At 37.9% G+C, this 16,891-nt stretch overlaps 1 protein-coding gene across 1 annotated transcript in view; it reads right to left on the reverse strand.

Moving 5' to 3' along the window:
* Positions 1–16,891, reverse strand: part of LOC127628389 (plexin-A2-like) — a 212,101-nt gene that overhangs the window by 59,227 nt on the left and 135,983 nt on the right. Inside the window, exons 13-16 of the mRNA XM_052105112.1 lie at positions 13,343–13,460; positions 9,300–9,436; positions 6,087–6,254; positions 789–882 (exon numbers count right to left, since the gene is read on the reverse strand). Coding sequence (XP_051961072.1) covers positions 789–882; positions 6,087–6,254; positions 9,300–9,436; positions 13,343–13,460 — 517 coding nt within the window. The remainder of the gene's footprint in view (positions 1–788; positions 883–6,086; positions 6,255–9,299; positions 9,437–13,342; positions 13,461–16,891) is intronic.

A 16,891-nucleotide genomic window follows, 5' to 3' on the forward strand; every position in this document is an offset into this window, starting at 1 on the left:
GTATACTGTACCTTTACTGTACTGCTTTACGACTGAGTGAACTGATGCATTGATCAAAGAAACCTGCCTTAAACATCCACTCTCTTTAATTTGGCCAGTCGGTTCGTTCTTCCATATTAAATAGCTTTGAGGATGTTTTTATTAGTATACAGTGTAGTGTAGCTAACTACTTTTCCTAAAACGTAGTTGAACTACTTTCCCAATACCTGTTCAGAAATTAAGTCTGTGCATTCACAGAATGCTCTGAATACTTGTATTCAGTTTGGCAGCAGCTAAGTAAAATGCTCAAATTAAATGCTTCATCCACACCACTTTACACAGTCTGAATTATTCAGTGGGGTACTTTGTCGAAATTACAGATACACAGCTTGAAAGAGGTCACTCTTTGGGCTTGTGGGTAGGAGATATTTGAGATTTCTGGAGCCGCGGCAGTGAGTCATGGCTGATCTCGCCTCCATGGGTCAACAGAAAGGAGAGAAATTAGCCTAATGCATCCCAAAAAAAGGCAGGAGAATGTGCAATCCTTTCTCTTTTGAAAGTCACTGATAATCAACTGAAACCTGCAGACAAAGCATGCCACTTCCCAAGGTTGTGCATCTCTGAGGTCGAACTGATACGATTTGGTTTCATCGCGTTCACTCTCGTGAGATATCAGCTCACACAAGAGAGCCGTTCTCCCAAAAGCCCTTAGCTCAGGTAACTGAGGTCATTTCAAAAAGAGAGTGAAGGTAATTAAGGAATCACCGATAACAAAGATTAATAAATAAATAGTGTTTTCAGCTACTCACGTTTACGGATTCTCGCCCACCATACTTGATCCGAATCCTCGGCTCCTGTATGACATCCAAGTTCGTCCCGGTCACCACCAAAGGCGTGTGTCCACTGAAAAACATGAAAGGGTTGGCCTCTATGAGACTGAAATGCTCGTTCTGCCCTACAAAGCCAAAATGCAGTAACAAGCAACACTAAAAAATGGCTTCAAATTATTGTTCATTTTGAAGTTACTGCACTTTTCACACTCCACTGAGCATAGTTGTGCCAAATCTATCTGTCACAGGTCAAATCATAGACTTACCTATATTTGAATAAAAATGCGTAGTTACTGCATTTTGCCTTAGGCATTTTTATAAATGCAGAAATTGTGCTCAACAACACTACACGTCTGGATATACTATGAATAATTTGTACAAATAATTACTGCTACTATGACTGCTAGGAAATGAACACAAATGGTCTGTTTACTGCCTGCTTTCTACACGCAAAAGTGGCATAACTATTTAGTGAATTTGCCACAGAATGCTAAAGAAACTCATCTCCACTAAAATCAAAACTACCCTCAAAACTTGGTCCTTTGAGCAAACAGTTCTTAGAAGATAATGCGCTTTTGAGAAGGTAGTGATTAAAGATGCTTTTAACTAGCTTCAGTAGATGTAATCAAACATACTAGACTCGTCTTTGAAAACATTAAAGGAACAGAATCAGCGGTGATCCTGCTTAGCATTCATGAAATGTCCAAGGCTTGATAGTGCACAACAAAAGCACTGAGCGTCGGGGAGTGGAACGGGTGAGGAACTCTCCCTCTTGGTGTTTCACTTGTTTACTCTTGAGCACTTCATTAGTCTGGTGCAGCTTGTAAGAGTGTTCTGTTCAGTCTGGGGAACTGGTACATCTGCAACAGCACCATTTCTGCCTTCATTGATTCTCTGGCATCAGTGGTGTAATAGTCTCTGAAGAGGTGGGCATACTGTGAATTTATGAATTTTACAGTGCTAGAGTATGTAATGTTACAGTGCTGCAGTATGTTATGTCACATTGTTACAGTATGTAATGTTACAGTGTTGCAGTATGTAATGTTACAATGCTGCAGTATGTTATGTCACATTGTTACAGTATGTTATGTTACAGTGTTGCAGTATGTAATGTTACAGTGTTACAGTATGTTATGTCACATTGTTACAGTATGTTATGTTACAGTGTTGCAGTATGTAATGTTACAGTGTTACAGTATGTTGTTACAGTGTTGCAGTATGTTATGTCACATTGTTACAGTATGTTATGTTACAGTGTTGCAGTATGTAATGTCACATTGTTACAGTATGTTATGTTACAGTGTTACAGTATGTTATGTTACAGTGTTGCAGTATGTAATGTTACAGTGTTACAGTATGTTATGTTACAGTGTTGCAGTATGTAATGTTACAGTATGTAATGTTACAGTGTTGCAGTGTGTAATGTTACAGTGTTACAGTATGTTATGTTACAGTGTTGCAGTATGTCATTTAACAGTGTTGCAGTATGTAATGTTACAGTGTTGCAGTATGTAATGCAAAAGTGTTGCAGTATGTAATGTTACAGTGTTGCAGTATGTAATGCAAAAGTGTTTTAGTATGTAATGTTACAGTATGTTATGTTGCACTATGTAATGTTACAGTGTTGCAGTATGTAATGTTACAGTATGTTATGTTACAGTGTTGCAGTGTGTCATGTTACAGTGTTGCAGTATGTAATGTTAGTGTTTTAGTGTGTAATGTAACAGTGTTGCAGTGTGTAATGTAACAGTGTTACATTATGTTATGTTACAGTGTTACAGTATGTAATGTTACTGTATGTTATGTTAAAGTGTTGCAGTATGTAATGTTACAGTGTTGTAGTATGTAATGTTACAGTGTTGCAGTATGCTATGTTACAGTATGTTATGTAACAGTGTTGCAGTGTGTAATGTAACAGTTTTGCAGTGTGTAATGTAACAGTGTTACAGTATGTTATGTTACAGTGTTGCAGTATGTTATGTTATATTGTTACAGTATGTAATGTTACAGTGATGCAGTATGTTATGTTACAGTGTTGCAGTATGTAATGTTACAGTGTTTTAGTATGTAATGTTACAGTGTTGCAGTACGTTATGTTACAGTATGTTATGTAACAGTGTTGCAGTGTGTAATGTAACAGTTTTGCAGTGTGTAATGTAACAGTGTTACAGTATGTTATGTTACAGTGTTGCAGTATGTTATGTTATATTGTTACAGTATGTAATGTTACAGTGATGCAGTATGTTATGTTACAGTGTTGCAGTATGTAATGTTACAGTGTTTTAGTATGTAATGTTACAGTGTTGCAGTACGTTATGTTACAGTATTTAATGTTACAGTGTTGCAGTATGTAATGTTACAGTATGTTATGTTACAGTGTTGCAGTGTGTCATGTTACAGTGTTACAGTGTGTAATGTAAAAGTGTTGCAGTGTGTAATGTTAGTGTTGCAGTGTGTAATGTAACAGTGTTGCAGTATGTAATGTTAGTGTTGCAGTGTGTAATGTAACAGTGTTGCAGTGTGTAAAAGTGTTGCAGTGTGTAATGTAACAGTGTTACAGTATGTTATGTTACAGTGTTGCAGTATGTAATGTTAGTGTTGCAGTGTGTAATGTAACAGTGTTGCAGTGTGTAATGTAACAGTTTTGCAGTGTGTAATGTAACAGTGTTACAGTATGTTATGTTACAGTGTTGCAGTATGTTATGTTATATTGTTACAGTATGTAATGTTACAGTGATGCAGTATGTTATGTTACAGTGTTGCAGTATGTAATGTTACAGTGTTTTAGTATGTAATGTTACAGTGTTGCAGTACGTTATGTTACAGTATGTTATGTAACAGTGTTGCAGTGTGTAATGTAACAGTTTTGCAGTGTGTAATGTTACATTGTTACAGTATGTTATGTTACAGTGTTGCAGTATGTTATGTTATATTGTTACAGTATGTAATGTTACAGTGATGCAGTATGTTATGTTACAGTGTTGCAGTATGTAATGTTACAGTGTTTTAGTATGTAATGTTACAGTGTTGCAGTACGTTATGTTACAGTATTTAATGTTACAGTGTTGCAGTATGTAATGTTACAGTATGTTATGTTACAGTGTTGCAGTGTGTCATGTTACAGTGTTACAGTGTGTAATGTAAAAGTGTTGCAGTGTGTAATGTTAGTGTTGCAGTGTGTAATGTAACAGTGTTGCAGTATGTAATGTTAGTGTTGCAGTGTGTAATGTAACAGTGTTGCAGTGTGTAAAAGTGTTGCAGTGTGTAATGTAACAGTGTTACAGTATGTTATGTTACAGTGTTGCAGTATGTAATGTTAGTGTTGCAGTGTGTAATGTAACAGTGTTGCAGTGTGTAAAAGTGTTGCAGTGTGTAATGTAACAGTGTTACAGTATGTTATGTTACAGTGTTGCAGTATGTTATGTTATAGTGTTACAGTATGTAATGTTACAGTGATGCAGTATGTTATGTTATAGTGTTGCAGTATGTAATGTTACAGTGATGCAGTATGTTATGTTACAGTACATACTGTATGTAAAATGTGTAATAAACATATTTTTCCCATAAAAAAGCTCCACATGAACTTACAAAATGTATATCAGGGTAAATTTCTTACTGGCATGGTGTACAGTACACTACTAAGAATCATGGTATGGTAAATTGATGCTAAATAAAGTGTGTATTTTAATAAGTGGCATTAATATACTTTTCATTCACCAATCATGTGGCAGCAATGCAGTGCATAAAATCAGGCATAAACAAGTCAGGAGCTTCAGTTAATGTTTGCATCGACCATCAGATTGGGGATTGGCATGGGATGTGTGGGATGATTGTTGGTGCCAGAGGGGCTGGTCGGATTATTTCTGGTTTACATTTTTGTGGTAATCACTACTATGCCACAAATGCTGTTGATTGACCTTAACTTGTAATGGACCTGGAATATTCTTTTAAGTATGCCAATGACCCATCTCATCATATACAGTCTTTGTTTCTCATCTATTTTCCATCTATTGATCGCCGAGTGTCATGCCTGACAACATGGCACTATACTAATATACTATAATAATATATACTATATTATTACTTAAAAGTAATGATAGATATAACCCCCAGTTATAATAGCATTTACACCGCACCTAGAATAACAAGTCTAGTATAAATCTAATGCAGTCTTTCAGACTAACGATAAACAGAGCTAATCTACTGATCTAATCTCTGGTTTTTGAATGGCATTGTAGTAGATAGGATTGAAAATAGTCATCATATCAGCTGTTATGGTCATTACACCGAATGGACCAAATGACTGACTGTTCGTTTTGGGAAAGTATTATCATTTATTAAGCCATTTCTGTTTTTTTTAAACAAATGTGACAGAAGCCTTTTTACGCACCCCTTTGAGGATTATTGTCCCTTTTTTGTGTCTTGGATATCAGGTGACATATAGATTTCTTTATTTGTATTTATCTCACATTCTCTGTCTCGAGTTGAGTCTTTATCTCAGCATCACATCTCCCTCTCTCTCTTTTATAATCATTCTTGACATGTTCCTGTTTTGTCTCTGCTACTGTATATAATCCTGTGCAGCATTTTGTTGTCAATATCTTGAAGCTCTGCATAATCAGTCCAATTCTGTATGGTGAAACACTTCAAAATCACTTTAGCAGTACAGAAACTGTACAACCTGCCTGAGGAACAACATTAACATTCATTCACTCTTTTTTCATGTCTCTGAATGGTATGGAAGATATATTATGCGTAAGTGTGCTTTATGCTATGAAGGTATATCGCAAGGGTATACAGTGACAGAATACTGTCTGAGCCATATTTCCAAGCCAAACTCATGGTTTGAGCTAACTTCCATTTTCAGTAAACCATACGATTACCTTGATAAAATGCACACTGACACAGAGTTCATCTTTTATTCAAAAGATATAAAAGGCCTATTTGACCAAAGGTCAGCTGTTCATTCATTTTCATGAACAGCACAAACACACACAGCCTTGAAAAAAGATGCAGAACAAAATTCTGAGAATAAGATCAATTTCTTGCAGCATGTAATGTCTTGCCTTGTATCTGTTAAAATGGTCATAGCCTTTAGAGTCAAATAACCACTGCAGTTTCACATTCAGTGCAGACAGTCAAATTATTTGATGCTAAAATGTTTGTCACATTGTGCTTGATTACAGTGTCACATATTAGAACATACTGTTTAAGTAGTATTTTCTCCTCCTGAAAGTTCATTCTTGCATTGAGTTAATTCAAACGGTCAAACATTACCTAGCGATGCTCCACTCTGGTTCGATGCGTTGAACAGTTGGGTCATCTATATACTCAAATGTCAGGCTTTCCCTGACTTGAGCGCGATCCACGCTCACGCTGATCTGAACGGGACCAACCCCCGTTAGTGAAGGCGCTGAATAACACAAGATCTCCGTCATAGTTCGTCTGTGGGCAAAGCAGTCCGATACAAACCAGATATCAGATTCAGTCAACAGAGCACAAACTACTCAGTATTTACTTAATAACAGATGGCTACACATATTGAAATTCATCAGACAGAGTATATTTGAATGACGCTTGTGGGCGTCTCTCGGCTCTTTTTCAATTGCAGTCTTTTTCTCATGGTTCTCTCTGAAAGTGCTACCTGTGCAAAGTGAGAATTAGTCATTCTCTGCCGCGTATTATAGAGCATTAAGCCATTACTTATTTCAATGTTACACACACACACACACACACACACACACACACACACACACAACAGGAACATATCATCCTTTCACAGAAACAGATTAAATTAGAAATCTGCAATTAGTTGATATTTCATTAAAGCAGTTGGCTCTTACACCTTAAAGCATTACAATCAGCCTTAGATTTATGAGAGAGAGAGAGAGAGAGAGAGAGAGAGAGAGAGAGAGAGAGAGAGAGAGAGAGAGAGAGAGAGAGATTGAATGGAAATGAAAAAGAGCTATAGGAAAACAGCTGGTGGGGGTCATTTAGGTAGAGGAAGAATGCGGCGTACCAGCGAAATTAGTTAGAGAGGAAGTAGAAAAAAAGACCAGAATAGAAAAAAACTAAAATCTAGAGAAACACAAATTGTTTTAGAAAGAAAGTATACAGAGGGTCATTAAGTTCTGATGTAGTCACTGTAAAAAATGAAAAGTTGTGAAAGCTGAAGGCTGCAAGAATTTGGTAACACTTAACATAAGGTTCCACTTGTTAACATTAGTTATCTGTATAACTAAATAATTTTAAAGCATTTATAAATCTTTGCTAATTTTATCATGTTAATAAAAATACAATTGTTCATTGTCAGTTCATGTTAGTTCGTAGTGCATTAACTAATGTTAACAAATACAACTTTTTAAATAATTTTCTTTTTAGTATATGTTGAAATAAATATTAACTATGATTAATAAATGCAGTAAAAATATTTTTCATTGGTAATTCATGTTAACTTATGTACAGTGCATTCAGAAATTATTCAGACCCTTAATTTCTTTTCACATTTCTTTTCACAATGTTACAACACTGTAACATTTTGCAGCCTTATGCTAAAATGCTTTAAAATAAAAATCACATCAATCTACACTCCATAGCGACAAAGAAAAAATAAGATTTTTGATAACTTTGCAAATTTATTAAAAATAAAAAAATAAAACTGAAATATCACATTGACATCAGTATTCAGCCCATTTGCTATGACACTTCAAATTTAGCTCAGGTGCATCCCATTTCTCTGGATCATCTTTGAGATGTTTCTACATCTTGATTGGAGTCCACCTGTGGCAAATGCCAAAAACCAAGCCATGAGGCCAAAGGAACAGCCTGCAAAGCTCAAAGACAGGATTGTGTCGAGGCACAGATATGGGGAAGTCTACAAAAACAATTAGGCATTGAATGTTCCCAAGAGCATAATGGCCTCCATAATACTTAAATGGAAGAAGTTGGAAGAACAACCAGGACTCTTCCTAGAGCTGGCTGCCCATCCAAACTAAGCAATCAGGAGAAGGTCCTTGGTAAGAGAGGTGACCAAGAACCCGATGGTCACCCTGGTTGAGCTCCAGAGATCATGTGTGGAGATGGGAGAAACTTGCAGAAGGACAACCATCACTGCAATACTTCACCGATCTGGGCTTTATGGCAGAGTGTTCAGACGGAAGCCTCTCCTCAGTGCAAGACACATGAAAGCCAGTTTGGAATTTGCAAAAAAGCACCTAAAGGACTCTCAGACTGAGAAACAAGATTCTCTAGTCTAATGAAACAAAGATTGAACTGTTTGGCATCAGTTTTAAGTGTCATGTCTGGAGGAAACCAGGCACTGCTCATCACATGCGCAATACCATCCCAACGGTGAAACATGGTGGTGGTAGCATATGATGTGGGGGTGTTTTTCAACAGCAGGGACTGGGAGACTGGTCAGGGTGGAAAGAAAGCTGAACGCAGCAACTACAGAGATGTCCTTAATAAAAACCTGGTCCAGAGTGCTCAGCACCTCAGACTGGGCCGAAGGTTCAACAGGACAATGACCCTAAGCACACAGCCAAGACAATGCAAGAGTGGATTTGGGACAAGTCTGTGAATGTTTTTGAGTGGCCCAGCCAGAACCCGTACTTGAACCCAATCGAACATCTCTGGAGAGACCTGAAAATGGCTGTGCACCCGCAGTCCCCATCCAACCAGACAGAGCTTGAGAGGATATGCAGAGAAGAATGGCAGAACGTCCCCTAATCCAGGTGTTCAAAACGTGTTGCATCATACCCAAAAAGACTTGAGGCTATAAATGCTGCCAAAGGTGCTTCAATAAAGTACTAAGTTAAGGATCTGAATACTGATGTCAATGTGATATTTCAGTTTTGGTTTGTAATAAATTTGCAAGGTTATCAAAAATCTAGTTTTTGCTTTGTCATTATGGGTTATGGAGTGTAGATTGATGTGAAAAAAATTAAAATAATGTAAAGCATTTTAGCATAAGGCTGCAACATAATAAAATGTAGAAAAATGAAGGGGTCTAAATAATTTCTGAATACACTGTAGTTAACTAATGTTTACAAATGGAACCTTATTATATAAAGTGTTACCTAAATGTTACTCTTACTTGTCTTAATAATTGTCCTTAGCAACATTGCTTTGTTTAGTTTACTTTGTTTGTTCACTAAATTAAAATGATCTTGTTGAGAGAACTACTACTTTGCAATTTAAAGCAAAAAACAAACAAAAAAACAAACAAACAACAACAATAAAAATGTTACTTCATTGCATATATGCTGATGATTAATAAAAAAAATATATATAACTAAGACTACCATCATTGGATGTTTAATTTTCGACAAGCTACTATATTTTTTATATATAAAACAAAAATGTTATAACATGGATAGAAAGACATAGATAAATAGTCATCTATCCATGTTATAAAATGATTACTTTCTCCATTTTTCCCTTTTTCACCATTGGTTTAAGCCAAGATTACGTGATGGTAGAGATTCCTACTTGTAAAACTCGCAAGTCTGGTTTCCAAAAAGCACAGTGACGCTGCTGCCTGCTCCAAGGTTTACTCCCATGATGGTCACCTTAGTTCCTCCTGACTCTGGACCCCGACTGGGGGACAACCCAGTGACAGATGGCATCTGCATGATAAAGACAGACAGAGAGACAAAAACTGAGAGGTAGAAACCAAGTGTAAGACAGAGACAAAGTAGGCATAAATTCAAGTCTGAATGCATGCATCAATATCAGTAGAAGGTAAATAGATTCTGAATCAGCCCATACTGCCTAGATGTGGTCCGCTATATGTTATTTCTGTAAATAACCACTGTCCTTCGTTTTTGTCTTTTTGCAATAAAGTGTGAATGCTACAGAAAATACATTTCCAGTCTTGATTGAGTGATGTGAACTCATGAACAGCATGTCTGTGGATACATACATGGCTTTTAAAATGTTGTATCTAGAAATGTCTAAAATATCTCTCTAGTTCCCAGTTCCCCTCTCCCTTTTTACTTTACTTTATTTATTGCATAAAGGGACTGGAAACAGCAGACGGTGAAACACAGAAATGGACAGCTCTGAGTCTTAAGAAAGCACATGAAATGGCTGGTGGCTGACTTCACACGTGCGCTGACTAAAAATGCATTAACACCTATTTCAATCTTTCCTCTGATTGTTCTACAACTGACGGGCCACTCGTGGCTTCTGTGTTGTCCGACAACATTTGGCGGAGCGTTCGAGATAACATGCTGCTATTATATTTGACTGCGATATGAAAGGCTTGTTGTGATAAGGATAATTGTTTGCCATAGCGTTTGTGTGTGAATGCTGACATTGATTATCTATTAACCCTAGGCTGGCGTGTGTGAGACAGGTGTGCGAGAGTTCCCCCAGGTGCAACAAAACAACATGGCAACCATCCTGCCTTTGATTTGGTTAATGGCTTTTATTGTCTCTATGTTCAACACTCCCCGTGGTGCTTCATTTTTGTAATCACTCATTATTTTAATAACCCAGAACAAGTTCTATTATGCTGAAGTGGGCTTCGGTTATAAATGGAGGAAGCAGGGATAGTGTTATACCAATAATAATGAAAAACAGCTGCAATCTTTAAATTAGCTAGCTTTTATGGCATATCTCAAGTCATTTTTACACGATGAGTCCATCAGTTCAATAAACACACTATTCTTTTCATCTCTAGGAAAATAAATGTGTGAATAATGCCATTTAAAACTAGTTAATCCTCAACCTCATTAAAATAATCTACTGAAAATGCATAAAAATGTTACGTTAAAATGGCTAAATAGCACAAAAAGCAATGCTAGCCAGTAAAAGGCTTATTTATTGACCTTGTGGCTATTAATGACTCCAAATCTGCATGGAGATACACTTCTAAAACAATAATGGAGTGATCTCCAAATTTTGTGAATAATTGAGTGAGACATTTTCTACATAACTGCCTGGATTAAGTACAATCCTGCTACTAAATAGCACATATTGTTGAGATTGTATGCTTTTATTTGTTAAACTAACAAAAAAGTACCAAAAAAGGTGCTGCAGTACTATATATATATATATATATATTTTTTTTTGGCTTGTGTGTAACGCACACAAGTTGAGACAGTCACAATGTAAGTCAAAAACTGCGTTTATTTGCAGGCAGGCAAAAGTACATACAAGGGGCAAATCCAATGAAGAGTAGTCATGGGAAGCGTAGGGTCAAGAGCCGGGGAATCAAAGAGATGAACAAGGGGGCAGATCTAGTGAGGGAGGTGAACGATAGCGGGGGTCGAAGTGGGGAAAACAGTTAACAACTATGGACAAGACAAGACGGGATAAGCGGGAGCGAAAGACAGGGAAACGAGAGGAATAGGGAGTTGGCAAGCTACGAGGGTAATCAAGAGTGGGGAAGTCAAAACTAGACGCGACTAGCGAGGGTCAAAACACGGGAATATAAATACAATAACCAAAGGGATTCAAACGGAGGGATAGTGTATTTATAGGGGCGAGTGCAGGTGTAGACAATGACAGGTGACGAGACGAGTGCAGGTGTACCTAATGTGTGGGGACAAGAAGCGCGTGAGTGCAGGTGTAAACAATGTGTGAAGATAGGAAGCGCGTGAGTGCAAGTGGTCATAATGTTCAGGCTGAAGAGCCGAGTGCGCCAGAGGGGGGAGATCGTTTACGAGCGAGAGCTCGTAAAAGCAAAACCGGGCGTGGAAGCCCGATGGAGGAAAAAGAGCGTTCGCGCTCAGGGGGGCGGAGCGAGGGAGCGGGAAGCGAGCACGCTCGCGGAGTGCCTGTGTGCGAGACGGGAGATAGTGTGCGTGTGTGAGGAAGCTGAGATGGGGCAGAGGAAAGGGGTTCGTGACATTGTGCCATGCTTTTTGGACATTTACCGTGGTACTACCATGGTATTCTTTGATGTACCTTGGAGTACAATGTAAATACAATGGTACAAACATATGGTAATCATTCACTACTATGGATGGGATGAAATGGTTCTCACGATTCGGTTCGATATACAAAATGAGGTTCACGATTCAATATAATCTCGATTCTATATAAAACCACTTACATTACAAAATATTACAGATTTAATTTTTTAAAAACTGAAAAAATACACATAATTTCTCATCAAAATAAAGTTCTTTAATAAACAATACAAATGCTCAAAATTTAAATAAATCATGTCATATACTTTTCTCTGTAAGAAAAGATCATAAACAAATAAGCTTTCCAAAATTGTTGGGTACATTCAGGCTGATCAGGTGCAGAACAAGCAATTGAACTGAACAAAACCTGTCCCGAAAAAAGTATGTGAAAGTGAACATTTAAAATTTTTTAACATTTGTTTGTCATCATTATTATAATCATATTTGAACTTTGTACAAATACAAAAACTCTACATTCTGTAAATTAATATTATATCATAAAATGGTATATATAATAATGAAATGCGCTATCACTTATTGAAATAATGTGTACAATTTTATGTTCATTTGTATAAGAAATGCTAAAAAGGCACTCTCACTTTAGGAGTATCAATATGCATTTCAGTGTTTCAGTTCAGCGAACATCAACAAGCATAGCTCAGTTTCTTTATTGCATACATGCTATGTGAGATTAAAATTTATATTTATTTTTAATATACGTATAATATGAGTTTTATCTGACTGTAAAGAACAGAAAGGATTTTAAGAAACATTATTCAATTAAAGTGGAGTCGCCTCATCTTTGATGGACACACATTACACGGAGGAAACAATCCATTTGAATCTTTTCATCAAAACAAGGCAATTTTCCATGTATTTCAATACTTAAATATCTAAAAGCTAAATTAAAAGCACTTTAAGCAATCCAAGGACCTTGTGTGAACCCTGTAAACAGTGTAGAAAAAGCACTGTAGTGGTAAAATCAAGCAATTGAGAGATTATGATGTTTGATGGGGTCATTATGATCACATGGACAGAATATAATGTTGCAAATTTCAAAATATGAGTTATGTCACGATATGGTTCGTAATCTTTTTGGATCACGATATTTTGAAATACAATATATCATCCCATACCTATTCAGTACCATCAAATCCTTCAACGTAACATGGTATTACGATCTGATACCATCAATTTTAAAAGGTTTGTTTCAACAGAATCAAAGCAAAATAGGTTCTTATACTCCATTATATGCAGCCACAAAGAGGGAAACTATGACATTTACAGATCAGAACCTTGAGTGTATGTCAAATGGAAGACTATGAACCACTGAGAGATATAGACACTTGAGGTTGTGTTGAAGAAAGCCTTTGTTCCTAAAGTGAAGCTATTTGGACATATGAAGTATGTTGAGCTCTGAGTCATTTCCTCTGATTTGAGGTTCTGGGAACAAAACAACCTCAGCAAAGTTCACCTGTCCAAAGGCATAACATCACAGTGACCCAGGAGTTCTCTTCAATGGACCAGCTAAAGCCCAGTTTAATAAAGCCAACACAAAGGCCAGTTTCGCCACTACCTCACTGTATTAATCAGAAAAAAAGATGAAGATCTTACCACAAAGGAATAGAGCTGGGAAGAACGGGTCTGGAGCTCTGGCTTACACTCTCCAACGCACAAATGAACTGGACCGGGTTTGGTGTCCGCAGGAGTAGCATCCATCTCACACACAATCCTGAGAAAGAATAAATATACTATAACATTGAATCAGTTACATTTGTGTGTAACTGTGGTGCACTGTGGCACTGTGGTGCACTGTGGTGCAGAACCCAGCTCATTTGCTTAAAAGCCAAAAAAGAAATGACCTTTGTGTGAAAGCAACCTAAAAAACAGAATGGACTGAGTACAGAAAAGTTGGCTTGCACAAAAACACACATTTTACTCCCATAGAGAAAAATAAACAAACTATAATGACTTTTCCAAAGTTTAACTCTTAACCCAAACATAAACCCAACTATAATATGTAACCCCTTACCCTATTCCTAAACCTAACCATTTTTATAGGGAAATCTATGTTGTGTGCCACAGAAGAAAGAGAAACAACTGGGTGTGGTATGAGCATTCTTACAATTTGTTTCTAAGATTATCCCAGAACGCTAATCATAAAACGAAGCCCTAAAAATAAAATAACCTAGCCATAAAATAACTTTTGTGCACCACGGAAGAAAGAAAATAGCACGATTTGGAATGATTACATCTATTACAAATTATTACTAGTTGCTATGAGAGTATGTCCAGTTGCTCCATTATTCAGATTAGTGGTCAGTCAATATGGGTTTTTCTAAACGTACATACCTAAATTTATATTTTGTCAAATCTTGAACATTTGGTTACATCCTTGAATGATTAGTGCTTGTGGACCAGCATAGCCATCCTGTTCAACAGCAAAGCCAGTGAGTCTGATCAACTTGGCCTTTAGGTTGATCGTCAAAGAAGACTTGCTGGCTAATCTAGTTAAGAAGTCTGCTCACAAACATCCCATGCTGGGGACCAGCATTCAAAACACAACATATTCTGGTGGTGACCATCATCACCTTTACAAAAGGGGTACCCTTCATTGATTATTGCCATCAAAAGCTTGAGTATTTCACACAACTAAGTCATGAAGCATTTCTTTATTGCACCCCAACCACAGAGTGTATGAGAATATGTGACACTCACTTACAGCTGTTGTATGAACAGAGGTCTATCCAATCCCATGATCTGGATTTCAAAGAGAGTTACACTTCTGGAGCTACTCCAGATGAAAAAACAGAAGCATTGAAAGTCTTCTCCACTCCTGCTGAGTGATCAGTATGCGACTTTCTGTCTCTCCATCTATTTTCCCTTGATCTCAATGCAATTTTTGCTTTGGTTCCTTAATTGCTTTAGTGCTCACATTCCATTAGCCGAATTGACAAGACGATGCATTGTCAAGGCACACTTTTGGAGCATCAAAACCATATGTTCTCTTAGGTTTGACGCCGTAAATACTGGCTCAAAAAAACACAGCAGGCTGTGAGAACGCAGTCTGAAAATCAGGCCAAGACACCCAGCACAAATCAATATCACACTCTGATCAGGGAGCGGGCCGATGTTGCAACATCATACGGGCTGATCAGGTATCGGCTTTGCAGAAGGGTGGCCAGATCAAAAGACATAATAAAAACACAGAGTAAATATGAAACCAACATGAGAGTTCAAATCTGAGTTGAAAAAGTGTGCGTGGAGGCGGGTATGCTGAAATCGATGTCTGGTTGATATGGAGTCTTCGTTTCAAGGATGACTGTCAGAATGCATGCAGTGTCGACCATGTGATAGTGGGCGTGATGTGGCTTCCTGCGGTGAGTCTGACAGCTCCGGCAGACAGTGTTTGCAGCTGTGTGCTATGTACATAGTGCCCTCTATATCATACTGAATGTGGAACTTAGATTTCTCTAGCAATTCAAGTTGGGCTGGAAGTTTGGACACTCATTCATTATTGCTGTGTCCTGCATGGAGAACAGCTAAGTCAAAAATCTAAACGAAGGTAGTAGTCTTGGCCTAGTTGTTAGTGCATGTGTTCTGACATAGGGCAATGTGATCCCTTCAACCTATGTAAGCGCAGCGTAGTTCTAGCGGGAAGACTAGCAGCTGTACATCATCGCACCATTAGCTGGGTAATTCCCAGCCAATCACATGTAAGCCATTGCTTTATAAGTCTGCTCACAATATCACATTGCTGTTTCAGTGTGCTAACACAGCAACCTCCACCCCCCCCACCACCACCAGTTTAGTCCAGTCATGCACGGGGGTAGGCTCCTCGCCCCTGCCTCCTATCTCCGGCAGGATATGACGGTTCCGAGTACAACTTCTTCGGACCACCAGACAAAACGGATTACGCCAAAGAGAGAACATTTCCTCCACTGAAAACAAAGCTTTATGAAAACATAACTGCATACTTTGGAAAACTAAGACCTTAGGCAACAGAAAATGGAGTTTTCAAATGAAAATGTGTCCTTATATTATGTTTGAAGCCATTTACAGAATTTGCTAGTGTATAAGCTTGCATACTCCTAAAAGTTTACAAAGATAAGCATTTAGCAGATATACACATTCAATATTTGCAGTTTTTCTCTTCTAGGAATACAGACCAAAAATATTGATGCACACCTGCATTCAACCTATATTTGTCAATCAAACGCTTTAGAATGATAATGCCCCTCCCCCTAACACCATCTGCAACTGACTAGCATGTAGCAATTCATGGTTCATTGCTGTGACATTACTAAAGCCTACTGGCTATTTAAAACACGGGACAAGTCCAAAATGTATAACGTCAACACAGGAACGAAAACTGCACTTGTCAAGCGATTTCAAGGGGTCTTCAAAAATCACAGGAAGCTTGTGTATAGTAATGTTTACAACTTTGGTACAAAATGGACAGACAAAACACAGACGCTTCTTTCCTGCTTCCGTCCCCCATCTGCGGGTTTCATGGGATCCAATGGCACATTCTCCATTTCTTCCTGACATCCCTCCATGATGCTATACAAATGAATCCACTCCCACTCGGCTCAGCTTCATCCCGCTCGGATTAAACTGCTGTCAGAAGAGAGAGGGGCTGACAAATCTCCCTCCTACAGCCGGCAGCATGCAGCGCATTTCAATTACCGCACGTTTTCCCTCTCACTCTCCATGTCCCTGCCTCAGCGGCAAAGAAAGAAGGACTGTGGAGAACACAGACACTATGGGCTATTTATACCCCCTTAAAGACACAGAGGCATAAATGTTTGAAGTCCTAACATTCAGAATTCCTTTCGAAAACAAGGTCAAGGTGACTCGTATCTTGCAATAATGGGAAAGTTCACACTTGTAATAATTTACTCATCCTAATGTCATTTCAAACCAGTTTTAACACCTTTGTTTTCATTAGTGGAATACAAAAGGAGAAGTTTTAAATAATATTCACACTACGCTCATAAAATGTGCGTAGTGTGAAAATAAAGTGGATGGGGGATGTCTAGCTCCAAAAGGGGCAAAAAAACACCATAAAAGCACCATAAAATGTGGTCCACACGACCATGCACTATAATCGAAAACTTCTGAAGCCATATGAAATTAGTTTTTATCAGAAACTTAGCCATG

This window comes from Xyrauchen texanus, chromosome 35, assembly GCF_025860055.1.
Source record: "Xyrauchen texanus isolate HMW12.3.18 chromosome 35, RBS_HiC_50CHRs, whole genome shotgun sequence".
Classification (NCBI taxonomy): domain Eukaryota; kingdom Metazoa; phylum Chordata; class Actinopteri; order Cypriniformes; family Catostomidae; genus Xyrauchen; species Xyrauchen texanus.